The sequence below is a fragment of the Callorhinchus milii genome, unplaced genomic scaffold (genome assembly GCF_018977255.1).
Source record: "Callorhinchus milii isolate IMCB2004 unplaced genomic scaffold, IMCB_Cmil_1.0 Scaffold5, whole genome shotgun sequence".
In the NCBI taxonomy this organism is placed as follows: Eukaryota; Metazoa; Chordata; class Chondrichthyes; order Chimaeriformes; family Callorhinchidae; genus Callorhinchus; species Callorhinchus milii.
The window spans coordinates 30857254-30882615 of record NW_024704746.1 but is presented as its reverse complement, the minus strand read 5'-3'; the positions used below and the strand labels follow the sequence as shown (position 1 = coordinate 30882615).

The 25362-nt window shown below is 37.3% G+C and overlaps 1 protein-coding gene across 1 annotated transcript in view; it reads left to right on the top strand.

The window, feature by feature from the left end:
• The window catches only part of LOC103179888 (anoctamin-4), a 64572-nt gene that overhangs the window by 4918 nt on the left and 34292 nt on the right, over positions 1 to 25362 (top strand). Inside the window, 3 exon segments of the mRNA XM_007895397.2 lie at positions 4838 to 5038; positions 12811 to 12920; positions 13926 to 14084. Coding sequence (XP_007893588.2) covers positions 4840 to 5038; positions 12811 to 12920; positions 13926 to 14084 — 468 coding nt within the window. The 5' untranslated portion in view covers positions 4838 to 4839.

Sequence of the window (25362 nt, the reverse complement as noted above, 5' to 3'; positions counted from 1 at the left end):
TTACAGTGAATCAAGTGAAGCGTTTTGTGAATTTTGGCAAGGTGATAGGATGCTATATCAAAATTGCAAGGATTATAATCCTCCAGATAAATTATTCATTAAAATTTGTGGGACTTGGTTGAGTGTAAATTGACTGCTGTACTTGCTTATAAATGCACAGTCACTGACACGACAGTAATTACCTGTGAAGTGCTTTGTGAGGTATTGCTGTTATATGTGATATATCAAACACAAAGATTATTATGCATTATTCTTATTAATGTTTATAAACCCACAAGGCAAATACAACGTTGCTTCCAGTAGAAGAACAATTGAGTGGGAAGCTGTATTCATGCAATAAATGGTACCAAATTTGGAGCTAATATTTCAGAAGTCGTCTTGCTAGCAATCTATTACAAGGATAAGACTACTTCTTTCTGCTTATAGCATAGTATTTGCCCTCGAGGTGCAACCTAATACAGTATTTGCTTAGTTGTGTTGGCGACAACTTCACATTGGCTGGAAATCTTCAGTGAATAAATCTATAATCGGACCCGATGGCTTTCCTTCTCCACCTCTAACTAATACTCCCTCATTTTGGGCACATTTTTATTGCATTTTCTTTCAATACGTATTAAGCTGCATTTGTCTAGTAAATCCATGTACTCCGTGACCTATCTGCTGGTTATTATATGCTTTATGATGCCTAATGCTACTTTCGTACAGGTACTAGTTTCACTCTACTATACTATCTGCTTTAGAGCCTAGTGAGGTTCTAATAATAGGTTCATACAAGTCTATTTGTATGCTCTCATACATATACACGGTTCCACTCATCCATATGTAATCAGCAGTGACATTTTAATGTTCCTGACGAGGAGAATGACCTGTTTGCTCTTTGCTAACATTAGAAACACAAACACAATTTGGTCAGGAACCTTTTAAAACTTTCAAAACTTCAGAATGAAAAGCAAAATGATAAATGATCCAAGAAAACCTACAACCTAATATATAGTTCACTTCACTTAAAACTAATTTCCTTCTTTTGACTCCAATGTCTGCCTCCACATTAAATTCTCTCCGAGCTCTCTCCACCTCACCACTATTATGACATTTATTTAACTTTTAAAAGATTATCTTATGCTGGTTCCAATTGTACTGAGAATGGAATGAAACCGAAATGGTGTGAGACTATGGCTGCTTGTGAGACATTGCTGTGCACAAATTGGCTGCCATGCTTGACTACAAAATTCATAGTAATTACACTTTACAGTGTATCTTATGAAACACTTTGAGTCATCTTCCTGATGTTATATCTAATGTAAGGATTATTATTGTCTACTGTACTTCCCCAAATTCTGATTACACCCAGACCCACATGTGATGTCATATCAAATGTATACTAGTTTCCACAGACACACGTTCTGGAATATATTCCCAACTCACATTTTATACTGCAAACCTTATCATTACCCCCAGTTATCAGTCACACTTGTTAAAAGTCACAAAAATCTGTATCGTATCAGGTGTCATTTATACTTTTATAAATTTACAGTACAGAGGGTTAAACCTTCCAGTTCATTTGGGATAAAAATAGTATAAATAAACCACTTGAGCCACATTCCAGAAAACCTCTTTATGACAGGCATAAAGCTTCATTCGAAATATTGATAAATATCATTCTCTCATCCCCTCAATTAGCAATTTGGAGTCGCTAATGCTGCTGGATTGAGAGGTACTAACACCCCAGACATTGTGTCTTGTATCTCTTTGTACAATAGTTTCCTGGAATGTGACATCAGACAGTTCTGTCAAGTGTATCCCCATAAAGTACATTCATTGTTACGGCCCTGATTTCAAGTGATTGGCATCATGATACGTGCTAGACATAGAGACTACAAAACTGTGTTTCTTTCTATCAAACTTTAAACTCTGTAAATCTGGTTAAACAACTGAGCAATCAGCTGTTACAATTAAGATTCATGTAATTTTGTAAGAATTATTAATGTTCTAATTTGTTTTTGACTGTAATTAACAAAGATGACTTATTGGCTTATATTGGATTACTAACCATGCAAACAGAAATGGCTGGATCTAAAAGCTACCATACCATAAGCAGTTACAATAAATTATGAAGTTAGCTATTATGGAATTATTGCAAAATTTTCTTAAGCATCTTAAGGATAGCTATATGCAGATCTCAACAGGTGACTTTCTATTAAGTACTGTAGTATTTCATTTATACTGTGACACTAAAATTCTGTGATTCACTTTGGAGTTTGCTATCAGGACCACCTTGAGGAGAAAGTTTCGGCAGGACATTGATTCACACCACTACATTAAAAATACAGACTGCGCAAATTGATTTGATCTCAGCTCCCAAATTACCCCTTAATAGCCTTGAACCACCGTAGAACTTCCAAGACAACCGTTTTAATGCTGTTAAAGAGTCAGTCACACAACTACCTAATTGCATTAAAAACAGACCCTGGGTTTAGCTGCTCCCTTTCAAAGCTTCTCTCAGTCTCCAGCAAGAACAAAGCAGGGAGTTAGAGAAGAACATAATGATAATATTCCTTGCAGTTGATATAGCCCCTTATCACATCTTCAAGACATCTCAAAGCGCTTCACAGAATATACTGTAAAGTGAATTGCCAGTATATTCTGTGGGCGAAACTCAGCAGCTAATTGCTCACAGCAGTGTCCCACAAACAGTCATGGATTGAGTGACCAAATTTTTTTTATGCTTTGAAGAGATTATTATCCCCGGAAAAGCGATCCACCAATCGACTAAAAAACAGGTTTCCATTTACTGCTGGATAAACAGAGGCATGTGGAGTCAGGAAACTTGCCCAACGTTTCACCCCTCCTGGGAATCGAACCCAGAATCCATCACTTGTGAGGCGAGTGCTCTAACCACTGAGCTACAGGGCTCCACCAACTGATATCTGTGTAGCAGCTTTCATGTCGGGAGGATGTGCCAAGGCATTTAACAAGACTGGCTTGGTACCCGAGCTGGGGTGTGAGAGCCAAGGAGGCAAAGAAAAACACAGTCAGTCAAAGAAATAGGTCTTGAGATAAACCTTGAACAAGATGAGAGAGTGAATGAGTCGGAGGGACTTCGGATGGAATTCCAGAGAGTCGGGGCAGAACGACTGAAAGCCCCGGTTAGATTATTAGATTTATTAAGTTTGACTGTGCAGTTGGTAGAGAGGACATCACAGCAAAATCATTTTCAAATCCCATTTCCACATATGTGCACTTTCCATTCCCACAATATCAATGAGAAGCAGGAACCTGACAGATTTTCCCCCCAGGACTGTTTGAGGCCAATTAATGAGCCCCAGCTGCTGTTCCCATCTGAAATCGGCCAACTCAGTGAAGGCTGGGATTCAGGAACCATTGTAGATTGTGTGGACTGTGGGGAGAACAGGCTTGATGGGATGAATTTGTCTTCACCTTCCATGGCTTCTTATGTTCCTAAACGTAGTGATAATATGAGCTGATCGGATACCATTATATGGTTTCAGAACTGTAACTTTAGTTATGAATACATGCATCTCTTATACCATTAACAAAGTTAGCATCGAAGCCATTCCGCAAGGTCGTGATGACAGTATTTGTATGCCCAGTATATTTTAAGTATATGCTTGAAATTTGGCAAGATTTCAGATTTTAAAAGCATCAGATTAGTGTTTCTTTTGGAATAATCAAAAGAGAAAAAATAGATGGAACATTTTACAATACGCAGTGGCATGTAAAGGATGAGTCTGCCTGCTGTAGGCAAAGCAAGCAAAACACAAACAAGGAAAGGTCCTTTGAAGCAATCATGTACAATCTGTTTGCTCATGCAAAACAGGAAGCTGTTAACACAATACTGTTTACAATTCTCATGAAAAACTTAGAGGGCTACAGAATGGTTCAATCAGTTGTAAAATTCAAAAGCAGATCATGTTCTCATATCCTTTCTCAATGTTTGTATGCTCTTATTTCACCTATTTCTGTGTTACTTCGAAAGAGGGTTGTTTGATTTTATTAATACAGTGAAGTTTGGTGAATTCTACATTTGCAGTAACTGCTGAATATTGCAATAATAAGTGGCCATATACTTTTTCTACATTATTCAATGTCAGTGAAAGCTATTAACCAATAAACTTAGTTGTTTACAGTCATTTTCACTGAAAATAAAAGAGAAGTTCATTGGTACTGTGGAATAGAGAGTACAAGTTTCCCTGGAAACAAAATAGATCAATGGGAAAGGTCACTGTTGAACCAAGCATGTTGCAGTATAGTTACCATAGAGGTGATGAAACATATTTTCCATCTTGACTCCTGATATAAAAGTGGCACTAATTTATGGATGAGCACTTGATTACACTAATGTACACGCTTTAAACTTGATAGTCGCTGGCAATAGTTTAAGTTTAAAGAATTTACACTAGTTAGACTTCTACATGGATAAAATCATGGGTACGAGTATGAATGCTTTATAGACAGTAATACTCTGAAGAAGTATTAATTCATCTATAAGGATATAATGCTTAGTATGACTCTTATCTCTCTGTGTGCTTCAGCTTGACTCGGTTGGGAGCACTCTCACCACTTAGTCAACCCTAAAGTGTTTGCAATTTTACATATTTCTTTTAGTTTGTTTTTATGTGTTTCACCACAGGACAACCGAGTTGTGATGTGTCTTGTTATAGCATGAGATTGTTTGTGGATTAGTCACTTCCTGCACACTGTTCAAGTGCGTTATGCATAGGAAGTGCTGCTGACATCACTATTATTAGCGATCGGATATTATTTCTGTCATCAAACCGAACACATCAAAACCATGTGCTTTTGTTTTCTATTCCAGGTATGAGTTTAGCTATTCATGGGGCTGAAAACTACATTCAGATACATCACAGGAGAAGTGCAAACAGCTATCAAAAATCTGAACACATGTCTGCCCCCAAGCATTCCTCACTCCCACCTGTCACCAAGTCAATAACAATGGATTGCACATCTTCGGGATCCATTGATTCGGCTGTCGGGAATGGGAGAAACAATTATGCAGGTTCGTGATAACAGGCTCCTGAATTTGAATTGTGTCTGTTCCATGTTTTTCTTTTCCCTCTGAACATTTTATCCCAAAATTTGGATGTGATATTACAGATTCTCTCTCCAACTGACTCAGAGTCTAAGATGCAGGATTCAAACTGGAGTTGTTGATTTAAACATCTCTTCTGGTTTGCAAAATTTGCAGCAACAGAATTACAAATCCTACGCACAAAAGTTCGAATATACTCCAATTTGCCAATTCAGGACTTGGGATTTGCTAGATGTGAATTTAACAATCCAATATTGATAGATTGGTAGATACCAGTAATGAAACAAATCTGATCTGCAAATATTTCATTTTCGACTCCAATGTGTAACAACGTTATGTAGAATTGCTTTGCCCACTTTACTCATGATATTGTGTAGGGTGTTAACCAACTGGGCTCTTCTGCACACAGCGTGATGTATTGATGTAGCACCTCTCACTTAACAGAGTGCCTCAAAAGTACTTGCTAAATGTAGTGTTGTATGCCAAGCAGGGAAATGAGATACTGAATAAGAATCCAGGAGAAATTTCACTTGGGTCTAGGCGTAAGACCTTTTTCTTAGCATTTAGAGAATGCAACTTTTTTGACAATTCTTAAATTCGAGTGTTCATTTTGAAGCTGTTTTTTTCTTTCTTTAGGTTCATTTAAACTGGCTTCATAATTCAGTCTGACTTTTGAAATGCTTAGAAAAAAGTCTAAGTCTAAAGCCAACTGGAATTTCTCCCCCTGAAGAGAAGGAACATCAAAGAGCATGGGGAAGAAGCAGGAAATTGAGACGAGAGTAGTTAAGCTACCAGGAATTTAGATTTGATGAGCTAAATGACCTTCTATGCTGCATTTCTATGATTCTAAAAATATTCACTAATGGCATAATTGAAGAGAGATGCTTTTAGGAGGCTTTTGAACACAGAGATAATGAGACAAAATGGTTTTAAAAGAGAGTTCAAGAAGATAGGGGCAAAGTGGCTGAAGGCTGAGCTATCAATGCTCGAGTGAAGAGTGCTGGGGGTTGGGTGAGTGATAAACAAGAATCAGAAAAGTGGTGAGTATGAGCTAGGATGCATGGCTGGAGAAATTTGTATAAATAGGATGTGGCAACATCATGGAGGGATTTGACTCCTTTCAAGCTACGCAGATCAAACAGCTCTCACAAATACCCAACTTCTTAATAGATAATAATAATAATCCTTGCATTTCATATAGCGCCTTATCACATCTTCGAGACGTCTCAAAGCGCTTCACACAATATACTGGAAAGTAAATTGACTGTAGATTTTTGTGGGCGAAACACAGCAACCTATCACTAACAGATAGATACTGGGAGTAAAAAAAATTATAGATTTCACTTCTAGAGCAACAAGGAAACAATCATACTTTACTGGTACTCTCATAAATACCGCAGAAAGGGGGGGGAGCAGTTGATGTGGGAACAAATTGTTTTTTTCTTTTGTCATTCATTTGATTGATGTACTCACTTCAGCAGACTGGAATTTTTTTATAAGGTTTGGCTGCCTTTGCTGGCAATACTCAAAGCATTAAGAGACTATATAAAATGAATAATAGCATCAAAGCTACACAAGGTAGAAGATACAGTCCTTCTTCATCTGGAAAGTACGATGGATGAGTGTTTAAGTTAGCTTTTTCTTCTATTCTTGCTTCCAGTTGTAATTCATGTAAGGTGGTGATTTGATGTACCTGTGAAATAGGTTCAGTATATAAATAGATCTTTTTTTGAGATTTCAGAATCTGGGTATTTAAGCTGTAGAATATGTTTTGATGATGTATTCTCTCAGGAGTTTTCCTGGGAAACATTTAATAATGCAAAGATTTAAAATAAATGCTCTTTCTACTACAAATGAACATTATAATGTGACTGTTTTGAACTTGTACGGGTTGTGCTAATGCTGCGAAGAGGTCTTTAACAAGGATTGCTAAAGTAATAAAATTTTCTGTGATTAATGACGTGAGGCTTATAAACGTATCTCACAAGATTTTCTCCTCCCACTCCCATGACAGAAAACTGCTGTAAAAGGTACAGCTAGTCAGAGCAAGGAATGCATCACATTTACTACATCAGCCAAACTGCTTATCCTCAACATTGAAATCTGCCACGTCTCACTTTTTTGTTACAAACGCTGATTAAAGCACTTATATGTCGAAATCCATGCACTTTAAGGCAGGAATTCAATCTAGATTTGAATCTAGATCAAAAGCCTGACAGTAAACAAATGGATAATAATAACAATCATAATCCTTACATTTGATACAGAGCCTTTCATGTCGGGAGGATGCCTTAAAGCACTTCACAGGATATACTGTAAAGTGTAATGACTGCGTATTTTGTAGGTAAACGCAGTAGCTAATTTATACATAGTTTGACAAACAACCTTGAAGTGATTGGCCAATTTTATTTGTAGGCAGGTTGAACGCCGAAAGGGGATAGAGACGGGTGGGAATACTATCAATTGAAGAAACCAGTCTGCATTCATCTTTCAAGATCACAGTCTCTGTGTGCAGGCCAACCTGGGTTTGTTATTGCTGTAGAGTAACTTAAATGTGGAGTCCTGTAGCTCAGTGGTTAGAGCACTCGCTTTGCAAGCGAGAGACCTGAGTTCAATTCCAGGCAGAGGGTGAAACTTGGGCAAGTTTCCTTACTCCACACAGAGCCTAATAATAATCCCTCCAAAACCAAAAACAATAACAAATTGGTCATTTTCAATCTACGACTGTTTGTGGGACATTGCTGTGCGCAATTGGCTGCCGCGTTCGCCCACAAATATACAGTCAATTCACTTTACAGTGTGTTCTGTGAAGCGCTTTGGGACGTCCTCCCGACGTGAAAAGCGCTATATCAAATGCAAGGATTATTATTATTATTAAATCAGTGGTAAGGAGAATATTGAAACAGAAGCAATAATCTGGGAAGTCTACTCAATTTAACTGTATTTAATCTCCCTGAAATAGATAAAGGCTAAATGTTTCAATGTTGCCAATCAATTTCAATCCATCATAGTTTCTCATAATTGATTTGAAATAAATCATAGAAAGAGGTCAGATGGTGGAGGTTTGTAAATTGGATAATCTGAAGGAAATTTAGATTCGCAAGGAGTTTAGCCCTGTGCGAATATAGCAAAATAAATTGACTGCAAAAGCGCACCAGTTTAAAAGTATCTGCCAATGTTATTGTACAGAAGACCCCCCTCCATATCAGGAAGTATTCATATCAGGAAGCATTCATTAAATCAGAGGGCATTCTGCTCTGTTCACTAATATAAGCTCTTTGAGACATCCTCCCGATGTGAAAAGCGCTGTATGAATGTGAAATGTATTGTATTGTAATTCTACAGTTAAACTGCAAGGAGCAAAGCTGCTTCAACAACAACAGCAATAACAAATTACATTTGCATAGTATCTTGCACTTCGGGAGGATGTTCCAAGGCCCTGGACAGTCAGGGATTTGGACCTGAGCTGGTGGTTGAGATAAAGTTGGGTAGTTTTGCTAACAATCTTTTCCAAACCATTTCCAACCGAACGCAATCCCAAATGCCAGCAAAAATCATTTTCTACCTGGAGTTTTGCTTTCTGACTTTTTATCAGACTTGGAGCTTTTATCAGTTGAGAAAAGTCCTGAAGGTAAAATGACAGTGTTTTGTATTTGGAGCCTTTCTCAAATAAGAAAATGACCGAAAAGTCTGATAAATGATAGGAAAGCAAAACTTATTTGCAAATTGTTGAGTTTTAGTGAATTTGATTGCAAATCATACATTTTTATTTGCAAACTGGAACTCTTAGTCACTGCATAAATATCTGTTTTATGAATCCTACATTTTAGATCCCACAGTAGCTAATAAGCATGACTAATAGGGCAGAACGACCTGTGTCAAGTGGTCTTGCAGTTAATAGTTACAGTGAGATTGACAGGATTGCACTGATCATTTGGAGCTTTTCCAGTGGTCTTTTCTGATGCTGAATATTCCTGTACTCCATTTGTTTAGCTGGTGCAGTGCAAAAGACTGCACTGCACCACTGGAAGACATGTAGCTCAGTATAATTGCGTTTAAATCTGCATTTTGAATATCATCGGCATAATTTTACACTTGTGAATCGATTGCTGCTATGTTGAGATAACACCCGACAGTGGTACAAACAGAATACTGAAAGCGATTTTCAATTGTTGTTCTCCAGACACATTGGTTAGAAATAACATAATTCAAATCTCAGGAGATATGTTGCAGAAGTAGGTTATATACCCTTGTGCAGTTTATCGCATCGTCAGAATAAAGTAAGTATCTTAGCATTTTGAGTCTGATAACAAAAATAAATGACATCAACAAATGAAAGATTATTAAACGAGGCCAATTTCTTCCTCATATTTTAAATTAAATATTTTAATTGCCTGTCGTACTCTTGTCCCTCTGGGCCAGGAGCTCTGTGTTAAATCTTTTTGACATAAGTGGCAGGCTGCCAGCTCAGTGCTTTTTCAAAACAAAATAAAGTTGGAAATAATTCACCTTACACCAAATTCTTAAATGTAAAGAAACAGTTTGCATGCTTTTAAAGATGTATTGTCCTGCCTCAAGGGTAATAATAATCCTAATAATGCTCTGTAGTTTGTAGTGAATTACCAATGAGATTCATGGAGTATCTATACAACTTTCCCCAGAAACAAATGTGATTGAGCTGAAGTCAATGATAGGTTATGGGTCTGCTTGACTGATTGTGATTGTGATGGGCCTTTTCTTATTCCATGTTTTGTTTTGTTGTCATCGAAGTCACATAACCTTGTTACTGATACGGTAGGAATCCCAATATCCTCACTGTTGGACTGGCCCCATTGTGGATATGATAATAGTACAGGTATCGGGTGTGGGTGGTTGTGTCTCTCTTTTTCACTCTCTCTCTCTGCCTTTCTAACTATTTGTAATATGTATGTCTCTCCCTAACCCTCTGATCAGTAGCCTGTACTGCAGTTTCAGAAATGGTACAAATGGTAAATCTGGCAACCTGACAACTAAAAGTTCTGTCAATTTTGCAACCCAACTATACTGATAACCAGAACATCCAGATAGTCAGAATGTGATTAGATGTCAGTCTAAAGTATATTAGAAAATACAGTCAATCCACTTTACAGTATAATCTGTGAAGCACTCTGAGATGTCTCAATGATGTGATAAGGCGTTTTATCAAAGGCAAGAATTATTATCATATTGCACTGGTCCACATATTGTGTGTGTATATATAAGATATATAATATGATCCATAACTGGATTCTGTTATGTATATGCCATACCTTTAAAAATTTAACATAGCACCAATTTGGAAACTGTTTAATAATTGGAGGAAGGCAGACTTGATCAAGGACCAGATGAAAAGTTTAAAGGAGAGGTGAAGGTTGAACAAAATACTGGGATTGCTTGCTGGTACTGTGAGCTGGAGTGAGCAACCAGAGAGGTTAGAGTCAGAGGTGAGGAAATACGGATGGGTTTTGGTGACATTCAGTTATTACATATTAAGGCACATCCAGCCTTGATGTCTGACAGTCCGTCTTTCAAAATAGTTTAGTATATTTCTCCCCAGGATTTTACAGTGAATAACTAGTCTAACACTGCAATAACAGAGTGAGCAAATGCAGCTTAATATTTAAAAATGTAAAGTAGTGTGTTTTGGTAAAAAATTATTCAATATATATACCCTTTTGTAATATTGATTTTAATCATGTTAAGGTACAGATACATAGGGGTTCAGATAAGTAGACCTTTAAAGCTTGGAGTTCAAGTAGAAGATGTTTTTGAAGTGAGACGAGAAAAAAAATCAATGCTTAGAACAGTGGTGTCCAACCTTTTTGGTTGTCCACCAAAATAAAGCTTTGTTGATTGAATATTTCTTGATTTATGGCATAAATCTGTGCTGTTTTATTATCTCTATGATTACTTTCTTGCCAAACAAAAAGATTGTCCTCTACTGGCTTGAGGATGAGAAAGAGAGAACGTTTTGTTCAGCTTTAATTTTGTAAAGATCAATAATAATAATAATAATAATAATCCTTACACTTGATATAGTGTCTTATCACAATGCCCCTTTATTAATAATATGCTCTTTCATATTCATAATGAGATGCAGAAAATGTAATTATACTGTCAACCAGATATTGTCAAAGGACATTTTTGTGGGTGTTGCAGTGAATTTTGACTCATTTCGAAATAATTATTTTTCACTGACTTCATTGGCAACTGTGTAGATTATCTTTGCTGCGTGACTTTCAATGTTCAAGTGCCCATTAACATTTACAAGGAGCACTCAAAAAGGTGGGGTTGATTCATTGTGTGAAATACTGTATTGTGTGAAAGTTCTGTACGCAAATTCTTACAGTCAGATGCTCTGTAGGGAATGCGGTGGGACAATGCAAAACTCATACCCACAATTACATACGCTGAGACCCCAATCATAACTTGGTGGAGGATGCAACAAGCCGAATGAGACTCTTCCCACAGAGGGAGGTTAATTTTGAGGAGAATCAATCAGCCTGCTCTTATGTATCTCCTAGCAGGCAGCGACAAAATTGCATTGGCAGAGCACAAGAAGCACGTTGTGTGACTGCTTGCTTGCTATCTCAGCTAGGGCAATAATAATCCCTCCAAAAAACAAAAACAATAATAAATTGGTCATTTTCAATCCACGACTGTTTGTGGGACACTGCTGTGCGCAATTGGCTGCCGCGTTCGCCCACAAATATACAGTCAATTCACTTTACAGTATATTCTGTGAAGCGCTTTGGGACGTCCTCCTGACGTGAAAAGTGCTATATCAAATGCAAGGATTATTATTATTATTATGTATGGTATGGACAGACTTAGGCACTGGTGTGAGAAAAACAATGCCCTTAGAACAATTGCAAAAATGCTTGGCAGAGGAGTAGCATTGATGTCATTTATAAAGATTATACAGACTACTATCTTGCTCTCTTAATTGAGGAATTAATTAAGAAGGAATTACCTTTTTGGGAAGCGAAGAAGAAAAACTATAGTAAGGTGTCAAAATTGGTTCGGAAGGAGGAAATAGGTATTGCACTGCAAGGTTGTTTCTATGTATTTTGATATGTAACTTTAGGCATCGATTCTAAGGCTTGCTAGTTTGAGAGAAATACCCATTAGAAAAAAAAAGTGAATAAAATCGAATTGATGAGGCACGGGTAAGATAAAATCAATTGTTATTGAACTCACTACAATTTAATTCATTTTCCCGTCATAGTCTTTGTGGGCCGTATAGAAACGTAGACACATAGAAACAGGAGTAGGCCATTCAGCCCCTCGAGCCTGTTCCACTATGCTATAAAATCATGGCTGATCTGTACCTCAACTCCAATTACCCGGCTTGCCCCATCTCCCTTGATACTCTGACCTAAGAAATATCTATACACCTCAGTCTTGGTATATGGGGTAAATATACAGGTAAATGGGACTGAAAGGATTGTTCTTTTAAAGAGCACAGACACAATTGGCCGAATGGCCTTCCGTGCTGCAAACTTCTATGGCTTTATGATTCTATATTTTATCATGATGGTTAAATAGCAGAAGTGTTCGAATTACACGGTTTGATTCTCACAGATATTGTTCAATGTATTTTAGTTTGTTTGATTTTACACCTTTTGTTTTCGCCCAATCTCTGTAAACAACTGACAGCTCTTCTTCTGCATTGTATGGCGCGCTTGAGAGTGTGACTGCTGTTTTACCTTCCATTTCAGTGGCTAAAGATATAAATATTTTCTTGGATGAATCTGAATGCAGGAACAGCCCTTCCAAAGATGATGACTCTTTACTTCATCCTGGCAATTTGACAAGCACTTCAGATGAGGCAAGTAGGCAGAAAGCAAGTGAAGGGTGAGAGGTTCTGTGTTTTACTTCACACTGCATTGTCAGAGCAGAATCCTGGTAAACTTGGCATAACAATACTTTATTCAGGAATATGTAAGCTTTCATATAAAGATATATTTTGGGTAGGATTCATTTTCCAGAAATTTTAGGAAATGAAATATGTAAACAAATGTACGAGGAAAAAACATTCAATAGTTGTTTATTCAGAAAGGCATTTACATGATTTTTCTGATACAGATATTTATTCACAGACTGTCTACCTGACATCCATGTAATCTAACTTGCTAACATTTCTGAACTTGGAATTCAGAGCATTCAGTGGGTTTGATTAGATGGAAGCAAGGGAAAGTGAAAGCAAAGAGAATAATTGCAACCCAAAATGAGAATAAGATAATAAGATACATTTTCCAAGTATAAGGTGTTGCTCTGAAACAACATTGAAGCAGCGATAATGCCCCACGTAACCATAAACTAAAACATTATCACGAATAACCTGAATTCATGTCTGAAAAAAATATTTTTCAAGCTTTGAGGGTGTTTAGGGTGTGTGATATATGCAAAGCTAAAAATTACAACTTGGCACCAGATCTGATATGCAAGTGTTTCAAATGAGGCTTTAATCTGACTTCTTCAGAAAAGAGCTGGGAAAATATCTGTTTGAGAACAATCTGTAGGATTCTAAGGATAGATATAGCCCGAGGTAATTAAATGCTGCATTTATAACAATGGTTCCTGTCTTTCTGGGACAGGGAAGTAAAGAATAGTTATGTGCTAGATATTCAGGAGATTTATTTGATTATCAAGGATAAGAATATTTACCCAGAATTTGATTTAGAAGATTAAACGGGTTGGAGAATCTACGATGGGGTGGATTGTGCCGGGGCTGTGGAGGAAATGGTCATGCAGTCTTTCCTTATATCAGGCTTTCTTAAAACCAATGTAAAGAATTAGCAAACTAATATATCCCTGTCCTATTTCTATGCAGGATAGCGTGGACCGAAATAAAGGAAATGGGCTCTTCCTTAGGGATGGGCGATGCCGAATTGATTACATACTTGTTTACAGAAAATCCAATGCACAAACAGAGAAACGGGAGGTGTTTGAAAGAAACCTGAGAGCTGAAGGATTAAACATTGAAAAGGAGGTAGGTTTGATGATGACTTTTTCCTTTAAAATCCCTTGAGAAATAACTGAAAGGAACAATATTGCCGTTTTGCAAATTGGTTGGTGCCAACATTTTTTTATCTTTGATGAATTAAATACATTAAATATTGAATTGAATATCAAAGTAAATAGCATCAATATATCTAATAGGAAACTTGATGCATAAATGAGGGATAAGTGAATAGAGTGGTATAGGTGAGGGGTACAGGAAGAGTGGGGGGGCTTGTGTGTCATATAAACACCGACAATGACTAATTTTGACGAATGGCCAGTTTCCGTGCCTTATCATTCTATGCTATTCAGTGTACTTGTTTGGAAATATAATTGAAGGTTTAGGGGTAAATTTAGACTGTAATGATCAGTTAATCTACTGGATTCCCATGCTACTGGGTGGGATTCTTGTTGTCTGTGAAGAGCAGCAGGACAGGGTGAATGGTCAGGATGTGCAGATAGTTATATCTAGAGCTGTCCTTAACCTTTGGGGTCAAGGGGTATTATTGCTGATGTTCTCTCAGGAGATTAAGGGGTTACAATGTACGTCAAAGTTGCTTTCTCTCATTCCACACTTTCTTAATTCTTATGTAAAATATGAGCATTTAGTCAAACACGTTAGTCATCATAACTTAGACCAATATGGGCAGTAATGTCAGTTTTGATAGGTCTTCTGATTGATGGAAACCAGATTCAGTAAGCGCAAGCAGAAAGCTAAATTTAATGCATGTAAGCATCAAGGACTACCGTTGTAAGCAAACTGATGTTTTCTTACAAATTGGAAATATTATTTGTTTCAAACTCTATTATGGGTTTTTGTTAACCAGATTGCCTATTTTGCAAGCACTTTAGCAGTTGTCTGAGCCCTACATTTCAATTATTTTATTACTGGCAAATATCCAAGCTACAAATTGTTTAGAAAAATGTTAAATAGTATCTTTAAATTAATTTTGGAATTGTAAAACGCTGGTGAAAATAGCTTTCATTGCAATTAAAAATGACTGTGAACGATTTAATATGTATGGACTCAAAATGCTTTTGAAGCTTTATTCCTGCTTAACAGAAGGGTCTGATATAATAATTGCCTATATTATTTGTTATTTAAACAGAATGTGTTTTCACCTCAAATATGACTTCCTATTCCGTAGAGTAGATTGATAAGTTTGCAAAGAGATGCAGTCTGGCTTGCTTAAGGCTATACTGAATATGTATGTATTCAGGTGCAGTTTTCTTAAGAAAAGCTGTTGTCTTCATCATTCATTTCTGTGGAAGTGTGATCCTGTATGCAAGGGCTAAAGAGTAATTTCATGCCAGAGCTTAGATTTGCAAGCAAATGCCATATTTAACAGGAACATAAGAAATTGCGAGAGGAAAGTTCGCCTTCTACCATCCTGGCAGTCACTTGACATGTCATGACCCAAACTATGTATTATATCCAAAGATATTATTTTCTAGCAGAAATCTATCCAATTTGTACTTGAAACAAACAGCCCTTTCTGCTTCCACCATCTCCCTCGGGAGCCTGTTCCATACATTCACTCTCGCTCACTGAAGTAGTGTCTCCACAGATTTGTTCTAAATTTAACCCTCTTCAATCGCAGGCGGTGTCTTCTGGTTCTACTGTTCAGTACAAGATAAAACAGCTTATCATGGTCTAATTATCTAATCCCTTCAGAATCTTAAAGACCGTAATCATATCACCCCTCAACCTTCTCTTCTCCAGTGGAATATGTACAGTTTATCTAATCGCTCCTCGTAGTTCAGTCCCTCCATCCCCTCTATTATTTTGGTTGCCCTCCTCTGTATCCTCTCAATCACTGCAATATTGTTTTTATATGGGGGTGACCAGAATTGCACACAGTATTCCAAGTGCAGTCGCACCAGTGATTTATAAAGTGACAGGATCACCCCACTATTTTGGCTCAATTTGCCCTTTTAATAAAACTCAGCATCTGGTTTGCCTTATTCACTGCTACTGAGCACTGTTGCGATAGCTTCAATTTATTGTCAATCAGGATCCCCAGGTCCTTTTCAGTCTCTGTACAGATTATTTTCTTCCCATTTAATTAAAAGTCTCTTCCTGAATTTTTTGTCCTCATGTAAAGCACTGACATTTCTCTACATTGAATTTCATCTGCCATCGATCAACCCAATTTCCAAGTATGCTCAAGTCATCTTTGCAGTCTATCACATTCATTACATTCCTCCATTTCTCACCATTCCAAACTTTAAATGAATTTTAAGAAAAACACTACCCCCACATGAAGGGTGCTATATAAATGCAAGTTGTTGTTGCTGTTGATGTTGGGACTTTGCTGGATAGACAATTTTACAATTTATAAAGATAAGATTTATGTGAGTTTTACTGAATTAGGTTATGTTTTGAATGAGGTGCTTAAACCAAAGTTTGATCTGCCTGTTTTCAGCTGGACAATATGCTATTTCAAGAAGAGATGTGAATTTCTCCCAGTGTCCTGGCCAACAGTTTTCCAGATTAATTGATCATTCACTTCATGACTGTTTGTGGGAATTTACTGGTGCAATGGCTGTTACTTTTACTTATTAAAACGTTGCATTTGATAACATTTTCTGTGAATTGCTTTGAGACTTTCACACACACAAAAAGTTGTAGGAACTCCTGTTTTTTTAATGCTTTATCAGAAGGTACATTTCCTTCTTAGGTCTGTGATTTTCCACACATTAGTGTATGAAACGTGTTAATAGTTTACTTCACATTATTATGAACATTTTTGCTGTGTACATGCTACACTTTCCTTAGTGATTCATCTTGAAAAGTGCAATATAATTCTGGGCTGAGCAGATTGATTAGAAAGTCAATAATAATAATAATAATAATAATAATGCTTGCATTTGATATAGCGCTTTTCACGTCTTCTAGACGTCCCAAAGCGCTTCACAGAATATACTGTAAAGTGAATTGACTGTATATTTGTGGGCGAACGTGGAGGCAATTGCGCACAGCAATGTCCCACAAACAGTCATGAATTGAAAATGACCAATTTATTATTGTTTTGGGTTTTTTGGAGGGATTATTATTAGGCTCTGTGTGGAGTAAGGAAACTTGCCCAAGGTTTCGCCCTCTGCCTGGAATTGAACTCAGGTCTCTCGCTTGCAAAGCGAGTGCTCTAACCACTGAGCGACAGGACACTGGAATCCCACTGCTGAGACTATTAAAAGAGATATCATTTTGCTTTCTGCGTTTACAAACATAGCATGAGACCATATTCTAGGCTTGTATTAGAAATCCCAAAACACTCGTAATTTTGATTTTGATTGACTTCAGGAATATTTATGAATACGATTTTTTAAAAAAAAACTAGACACACTGAATATTTTTAAACTATTCAACTTTCAACACCTTGAATGAAATAGAAAAGCATAGATTATAAAACGTTATTAGTATTTGAATTTTAGTGTCCTATTGGCCACTTCTTTTACCTATTCAGTTTTTGTATTTGAAGTCATTTGGTAGTTTAGGTAAAACTGCAGTACATATACAAATATTTTGGACTTCATAGTAGGTAAAAGGAACAAAATGTAGCATTCAGCCTTGTAAACCGGATAGCTCAAATCTGGCTTGTGCTTAGAAGTTGTAAGACTAAATTAGCTTCTGTTCACCTTGGCTTAGGGAGGAGAAAATAACCAACACAACGATACAGCATGTAGTCCACAATGAAGAATATTTAATACTCTAGATGCCTTGGACTGCAAAGCACTCCATGAAATGATCTAGGTAACAAAACCACTGTATAAGAATGAGTATTTGCTTCATCAGTGATCGTACCACAAATTTACATGACTCGTATCTTTGTTCTGTTGGATGTTGAGTTATGGTTCGGAGACTACAGCCGCAATCCCCCAAAAGCAACGTTACAGTTGGTTCTAATTCAAACAAACCAGGCAGACACACAACTTGACTAAGGAGAAGGAGTTGTGCTTAATTTCAGGCACAACACATTATAATAATAAACCTTTCATTTGATATAGCGCCTTATCATGTCTTTGAGAAGTCTCAAAGTGCTTCACAGAATATACTGTGAAGTGAATTGACTATATAATTTGTGGGCGAAAATTCACTTGGATCATTATTTTCTAGCTGTCACCTGCAACTTCCTTTATAATTAATGCATTGATATCAAATTGGTTGCTGGCACCTACACCTCAATACACATGTGGCTGTTCACAACCAACACGATGGGAAATTGGATGAATGTGTCAGCTCTCCAGAGCAGGCCATCAGTCACTGCTTGAATATGGATTGACATCGGTTGATAGTCCAACATATGAAAAATGAGCAATGACTACCAAGCCTGTAAATGGATGATTGCTGTCATTTTTCATAACTTTGAGCAAACCAGCTGGAGACGGTGGTGGTCTCTTTAACTCGTACCAATCGTGTCCATGGAAACTGTAAACCTCTCTCATAGGCCTATATCTGACCCTTGAGGCTTATACACATTTGTTCTCCTCATTGCCTCTATCATATATGCCTACATTTTCTTCTAGTAATAACACTGTTATTACTGATGTAAGGGTCATGCTTGATACGCTTGCTCTAACTCAAAAACAAAGGCTTAAATGTACAGGGAATAATAAACCATAGTGAAAGCCAGATCTGAATGTTTACTGATGTATTTCCATTGCAGTGCTGCTGCCAGTGGCAGGTCTACTTTCAGCAGCAATGCAGCAATTTAGATTAGGCAGAAATGCATCCTCCATCAATCAGCACAAGGTGCTGCCCGAGAGAGCTCAGTCTCCCTGTACACAACAGCAATGTCATTTTTGTACATCTGCTCCATAAAATAGGGAAGGTCCGCAAACAGAACACAAAACTGCAAATCACAATTTGGAAAACTGCTGTGCGTGTGTGAGCTTCATTTCTCTGGCTTTTTCCAGTTTGCAATGGGTGTTATGGAATACATCCCACAGTTTTAACTGCTCCAAATCACAGCACTAACAGCCTCAGGCTATGCTATTGAGTATGCCAATGTATGAACAGAGGATGCTTGACTATATCATTTCAGAGTGCAAAATATGCAATGCAACCAGTTATTTGAATTTCTGCTCCCCGCAATTATTAGTTTTAAACCGTCACATTTGTGTTAAATCTAAATTAAGATAAGTAAGCGCAAAGTAGGAATAATATCTGGACAGCCCGCAGCAGTAACAGCATAAAAACTAGCAACAGTGAAAAATACCCAGTGATTTTTTTTTCTAAGCTTGTATTAAAGCTCTGCTCAAAGTCATTTTTTTCTGTTTGATTTTTTGAGAGAAACATTTGTACATAATTAAAATTAAAATACATTCCGTTGATACAAGGATCTAATGTATCCAAAATAGACAAGTTTTTTTTTTAAATGTACACATTTGCCCGAATATTCCTGGACTCTCACTCACATAGGAATAGATGCTTCTAGAATCATCATCTGCGACACTGGAATGGCAGCCTGGGCATCAGTGCTCAATAAGATCAATTCTAGAAATTTCCATGCTTAAGCCAGATATCTCATTTAATGGTAACAACATAAAAGCTGCTTAAGCTACATCTCATTGTTTATTTATAAATCCAAAGTGCTCACGGAATAGCAAAGTTTCACCTATTGCTTCTCCTGCTCATGAAACTCTCTTAGACATTTTTCTGGACCCGACATTAGATACATTCAGAATGCAAACACAGAGCAAACCATCACTAACTGAAGCAAGGTTACTGGAATATGCATTAAGCTGTGGAAATCTATAGCTTAACACAGGCAGTTTCTCCCAATGTCCTGGCCAACAATTCTCCTAAACAAAATTGGCTACATGCCTGTTTGTGGGAAAATATTATGCGTAAATTGGCTGCCACGTTTGCCTACAAAATACTCCTTCACTATACTTTACAATGTATCCTGTGAAGTGCTTTGAGACATCTTCCTGACATGAAAGTAAAAGATCAAATGCAAGGATTATTTTTTATCCAACTTTCTCATTGGCAGCACAGTATAATTTCTCATGTCTTTCTGCGATCTCACCAAAAGGCAGGGTCAAATTGTGAGAGGTCTGCCCTCACTGTACAGCAGTTTCCTTTCTCTGCGTGCTGTTCAGTTTGTGTTTTTGTGTTGGTGACCATCTGTGCTATTTGGCAAACTCAGTAGCAACAAAAACATTTGTGTCCAACCAGCTTATGCCTCAGGCCTCTACCATGCACTTTGCTCGGCTAGTTCAGACCTTCTGCACGTCCCTAGTTCAGACCTTCTCCACTACACCATTTCCATCTATGCCTTCAGCCACTACTCAGCTAGAACACTGAATTCCCTGTCTCAGTCCTTCCACCTTGCCTCATTGCCTGTCTTCAGATCACACCTGAAGACTTTCCCTTTCGACCATGCGAATGGTCACCTCGGCTTTCTCCCTGGCTCAACATCAAACTGCTTCGTTATTCAACATTCCCAGACACTACCCCATGTGAAGGGTGCTATATAAATGCAAGTTGCTGTTGTTATTGGCAGTCATATGATCAAATGCTCAGAGCTACCATTCCTTCCTTGGCTGCCAGCAATGATTTGCACAGTGTAAATTCAGAACCTAATTCTCAAGTGTATCACTTTAAGATTAATTGAATTTACATTCACATGAAATTAAGAATTGCCACCTAGCTGAAAACAAATTCAGCTGCATGTTTTAGTAGCTGGGATTAATGAATTACTGGGAATTGTACAGTGGGAATAAGGATTTGTCTGATTTCATTCATATATTATAGTTAGAATTGCAGGGTTTCTCCTTTCCAAGGAAGAATAATAACTTCAGTTGCAAGTATTTCTTTTACAATTTTTTATATTGGAATATATTAAATTTTGCTCAATCTTTCTTGGTCCCCAAGGCACTATTCACTGTTTTTGCCCCAATTTCCAGGACAAAAAAACTTCAACAACAACAAATTACATTTGTATAGCGCCTTTCACAGCAGGAGAATGTCCCGAGGAACAACCCAACCACTGATCAGCCCATTTAGGGGACCATCTATTCCCCCCGCCAGCAGGCTCAATATTTCACTGAAACTGTTTATGCATGAATATAAGTAATTAGGAATGTGCCTATTAAGGAATCTTAAATTAATAAGCCAGCTGTACCAGAATACATCCTGCTGTGCATTGTTTTTCATTAGCTAGTTTACACAAAGCCTTTTTTTTTGAAAAAATGTGAATAAATTATTGCGGAAATTGCTATCTTTGCAATGAAAACAAACACTTTTTAGGGATATAAGGCAACTATTAGCTACGGTTGCTGCAAACATTGAGATAATTGTTGTGACACTTTGGGGTAAGCAATACAATATTGCATAGCAGATTCAGTAATTGTCAAATCTGTTCTTCAAGAATAGGTGTGGGTGTGAAACTTTTCCTTCCTCTTGACTTAGACACAATGGTTGGACCCCAAGTACCAAATTCCTAGACTTCTACTCTGCAATCTTGTAAACCTTCACGATTATCCATTGAAACACTGTGATCACTGTGAATAATTCCTCCAAATGGAGCAGGATAAATATCTGATTGAGAACAGAGTTGCCGATTTTAGCTACAATATAGACTGATGGGTCGACACGACACAACGGCTATGTTACTGGAGCAGCAGTGTTGACAGAAAGATGAACAGTGGAGACAGGAGGATGAATGGTTATTACGGGAATTATGTAATTTTTGTTTAGAAAAAAATGTTAGTGTATTTCCATATTTCAGGAACTGCTGAGAGGGTTTGCTGTAGCTCAGTCCTGTTAGCAGTTTCAACCCCAAACCTGCCTCCCCCCCACCACCCAGGTTCTTAACCAGTCCGTCAAACAACCATTCTCTCTCCACACCAGAAAGCTGATATGTTACACCGCAAACATGTAATTGAAAAAGCAAAGGAAACTTGTCAACATGATAAACAATTCAGAGGTGAAAATAAAAATGAGTTAATCAATAACCTTTTTCCCATTCCTAAACATTGGAAGTGGATCAGAACCCAAAACTTGTTTCAACTTCACCAAGAAAGCATAATATGATTTAATATGTGCATCAGTCTGTTATCATTTCAAAATATCAGTTTTACTCCAAACCCAAGATTAAACTTATTAACTTCCAAATTCGACCTACACCAATAGGTAATTGAAAACAACTTCAACAGAAATGACTGTACCTCATTTTACAGATGACAACTATTAATCCATTAGTTCAGTAAAAGGATATTAAAATAAATAACACAATGCAGATAGTCAGTTAAAATACCGTAGTGGCATGACAACTGACTTTGTTTCTCAAAAGATTGAATCTCTGTAACAGACAAAACTGAAAAAGCATTAGATGTTAAGAATACAAGAAAACAAAATACATACTGAGGTCAAATCTGTGGTGATTTCTAACAAGTTCTCTTAATAAGTGAATGAGGTGGAGACTTCTGATCAAAGGAAGTGTGTCCTACTCTCCTATAGCACCCCTGTTCCAAAAGTACATTACACCGGAGTGAGATTCTGCCAGTTGGTGTACCATACTTCTGATTTTCTTATTGGAGTCTAGTATATGTTTACTTCCTAATAAACTATCTAATAGATCAACCAGTTTAACATGGGTTCAAAATGTTAAGGAAATGTTTGATGGTGGATCTAGATGTCAGCACAGTTCAATTAGTAGCACTCTCGCTTGCAAAACAAAAAGTTGTAAGTTCAAGTCCCGCATCAGGAGTCTGAGCTGATAGTCCAGACCAAACCTCCATTGCAGTGCTGAGAGGTGCTGAATTGTCGGAGGTGGTGGTTTTCAGTTGAGACATTAAATCAGATCTCATTTGACAGTTCAGGTAGACATTAAAAATCCCATGGCACTATTTGAAAAGAGAAGCGACTTTCTCCTATTGACCAACAATCGCCCAAATATAATTAGTCACTCACTGCATGACTGTTCATAGGATTTTGCTGCAGGCACATTGGTTGCTATATTTGCCTACAGATATAGTCACTACGTTTCACAGTAAATTCCTGTGAAACACTTTGAGACGTTTTGACGATGTAGTAAGTCACTGTATCTAATGCAAGGATTATTTAATAAGGTGAATCTGTAATTTTAGGATCAAATTATTGCACGATTCACCAATGTCTCATTGCAATCCTAAAGCAAGAGAAAAATCAATCTCGGAAATCTTCAAACTCTCTCTCTTGATAACAAATGGTTATCACTGTGATAGACATTTCTTTTTTAAAACAATATTAGAGTCAATTGGCAATTAATCATTTCAAAGTCACACTTTAGATCCCTTGAAGCCCTGACTTCAGGATCAAATTATCACTCACCAACACAAGCAATTAAGCAGACATTCAATATAGAATAAAGGAAAGGCACCATCCATCTGCCCTCAATCTCCTGAGGCAACACTTCATTTGAAATGTATACACTCTGCACTGCTGTCTTTTAGAACTTATTATCTTTTAAATTTTTTTATTTCAAGGGCTTTAAACTATTAGATGGATAGCTGTTGCAGGGGGATTCCAATACAATAATGCATCCACTTAAACTGTTCTCTTGCAAAGAACTGTCAGTACATAATGTAAGTACGTCAGTCTCCATTGTACCGTTTTCGTTCAAAATAAACTTTGCGGAAGGAAGGACGTTTTGGGCAGGCAATTATTAACACTGAGTTTCATCATTTAGTCAGTTCTGTGATAAGGGGAACATAATTGTCACACACAGAGTGATTTGGCTGAAGGAAGAAGAAACAATTGAGAAATGATTGGAATAATTTAAATAAGCAAACGCACACTAAGCACTAATAGACTATTTTGCTCCAATTGTTTGGTTCTGCTTCATGGAAGTATGAAAATATAAACATTAAATCACATAATTGATATTCCAAAAAACACAGAAATAAATAGTAAAATTACAAGGTAAATCTGCATTAGTCTAAGGCAGATCAGTGGGTAGAGTTGTTGAAGCCCTAATAGGTATTTGTAGGCCAACACAACAGCTTTGTCCACAAACAGCCATAAAGTAAATGATTAATTTTATCTGTAATAATTTTACTACTTCCTACTCTTGACAAATTCTGTCCCGTGCATGGGGATAATATGCCTCCTACTTTTACTTCCTTTTGGCAGTACCTTACATTATCTATATTCAACTTCATTTGCTTTGATTATTTGCTGAGATGTTTGAACTCTCCTTGTAAAATGTGCGCCAGCCTGGCTCAGTGGTAGGACTCTCCCCCCTGAGTCAGAAGGTTGTGGGTTCAAGCCCCAAGTCAGGACTCATATAGTCTAAGATGACGCTCCAGTGCAGTGCTGAGGATGTGTTGCATTGTCAGAGGTGTCGTCTTTTGGATGAGATGTTAAACCAAGGTCCCATCTGCCTCTTCAGGGGGACGTTAAAGATCCCATGGCCCTATTCAAAAAGAGAAGGGAGTTTCTCCCAGTGTCCTGGCCAACAACCCCTCAAATAAAATTTACTCCATGGCAGTTAGTGGGACATTGCTGTGCTCAGTAAATCCTGTGACGTGCTTTGGGATTTCTTCCCTATGTGAAAGACACGATATCAAATGCTGGGATTATTAAAATCATGGTGGTTTGGAGTCAAGCAGGAAGGAGATTAAATGGGCTGTTACTGTTGTGGAAATCACCAATGTTTCCCATGGGAACTCATCAGGGTAGAATGATCTCTCCTTGTCCAGCCTTGACCTTATTTGGCCAAATACAATCTTCAGAACAATCAACAATCAGAAAAAAAAGATTTATTTTTAACCAGAAATATTTTCACACGTTTGATACAAGTTATTAACTTTATCATGTTGACACGCTTGTTCAGAATTCCTGCACACTGATGCAATGTTCAGCAATAGTAAAACTATTTTTCTCAGGCTCTACAGTAAGTCAAGTTTAGTATTCTGGCCTCAGATCATAATAATAAACCTTTTTTATGGAATAGGAAACAGTTTTGCTTACAGCACTCAGTGAGAGTAAGGTGTTTTTATGTACCGAAAAATCTCATACTGATGTAAAGACTACTTTCTGGGCCATTTATCACAACCATTAATATATGAGAAAGAATGAGCCATTTTTACATTGACTTTGCACAAATATTTTGGGTTTATAGAATATACCGTAAAGTGCAATGACTATTGTTTTACGGGCAAATGCAGCAGTCAATTTGCGCACAGGAATGTCCCACAAATGGTCATGAAGTGAATGACAAATTTTTATTGAGAATTGTTGACCAGAATACTAGGATTAACTCCTTCCTCTTTTTGAG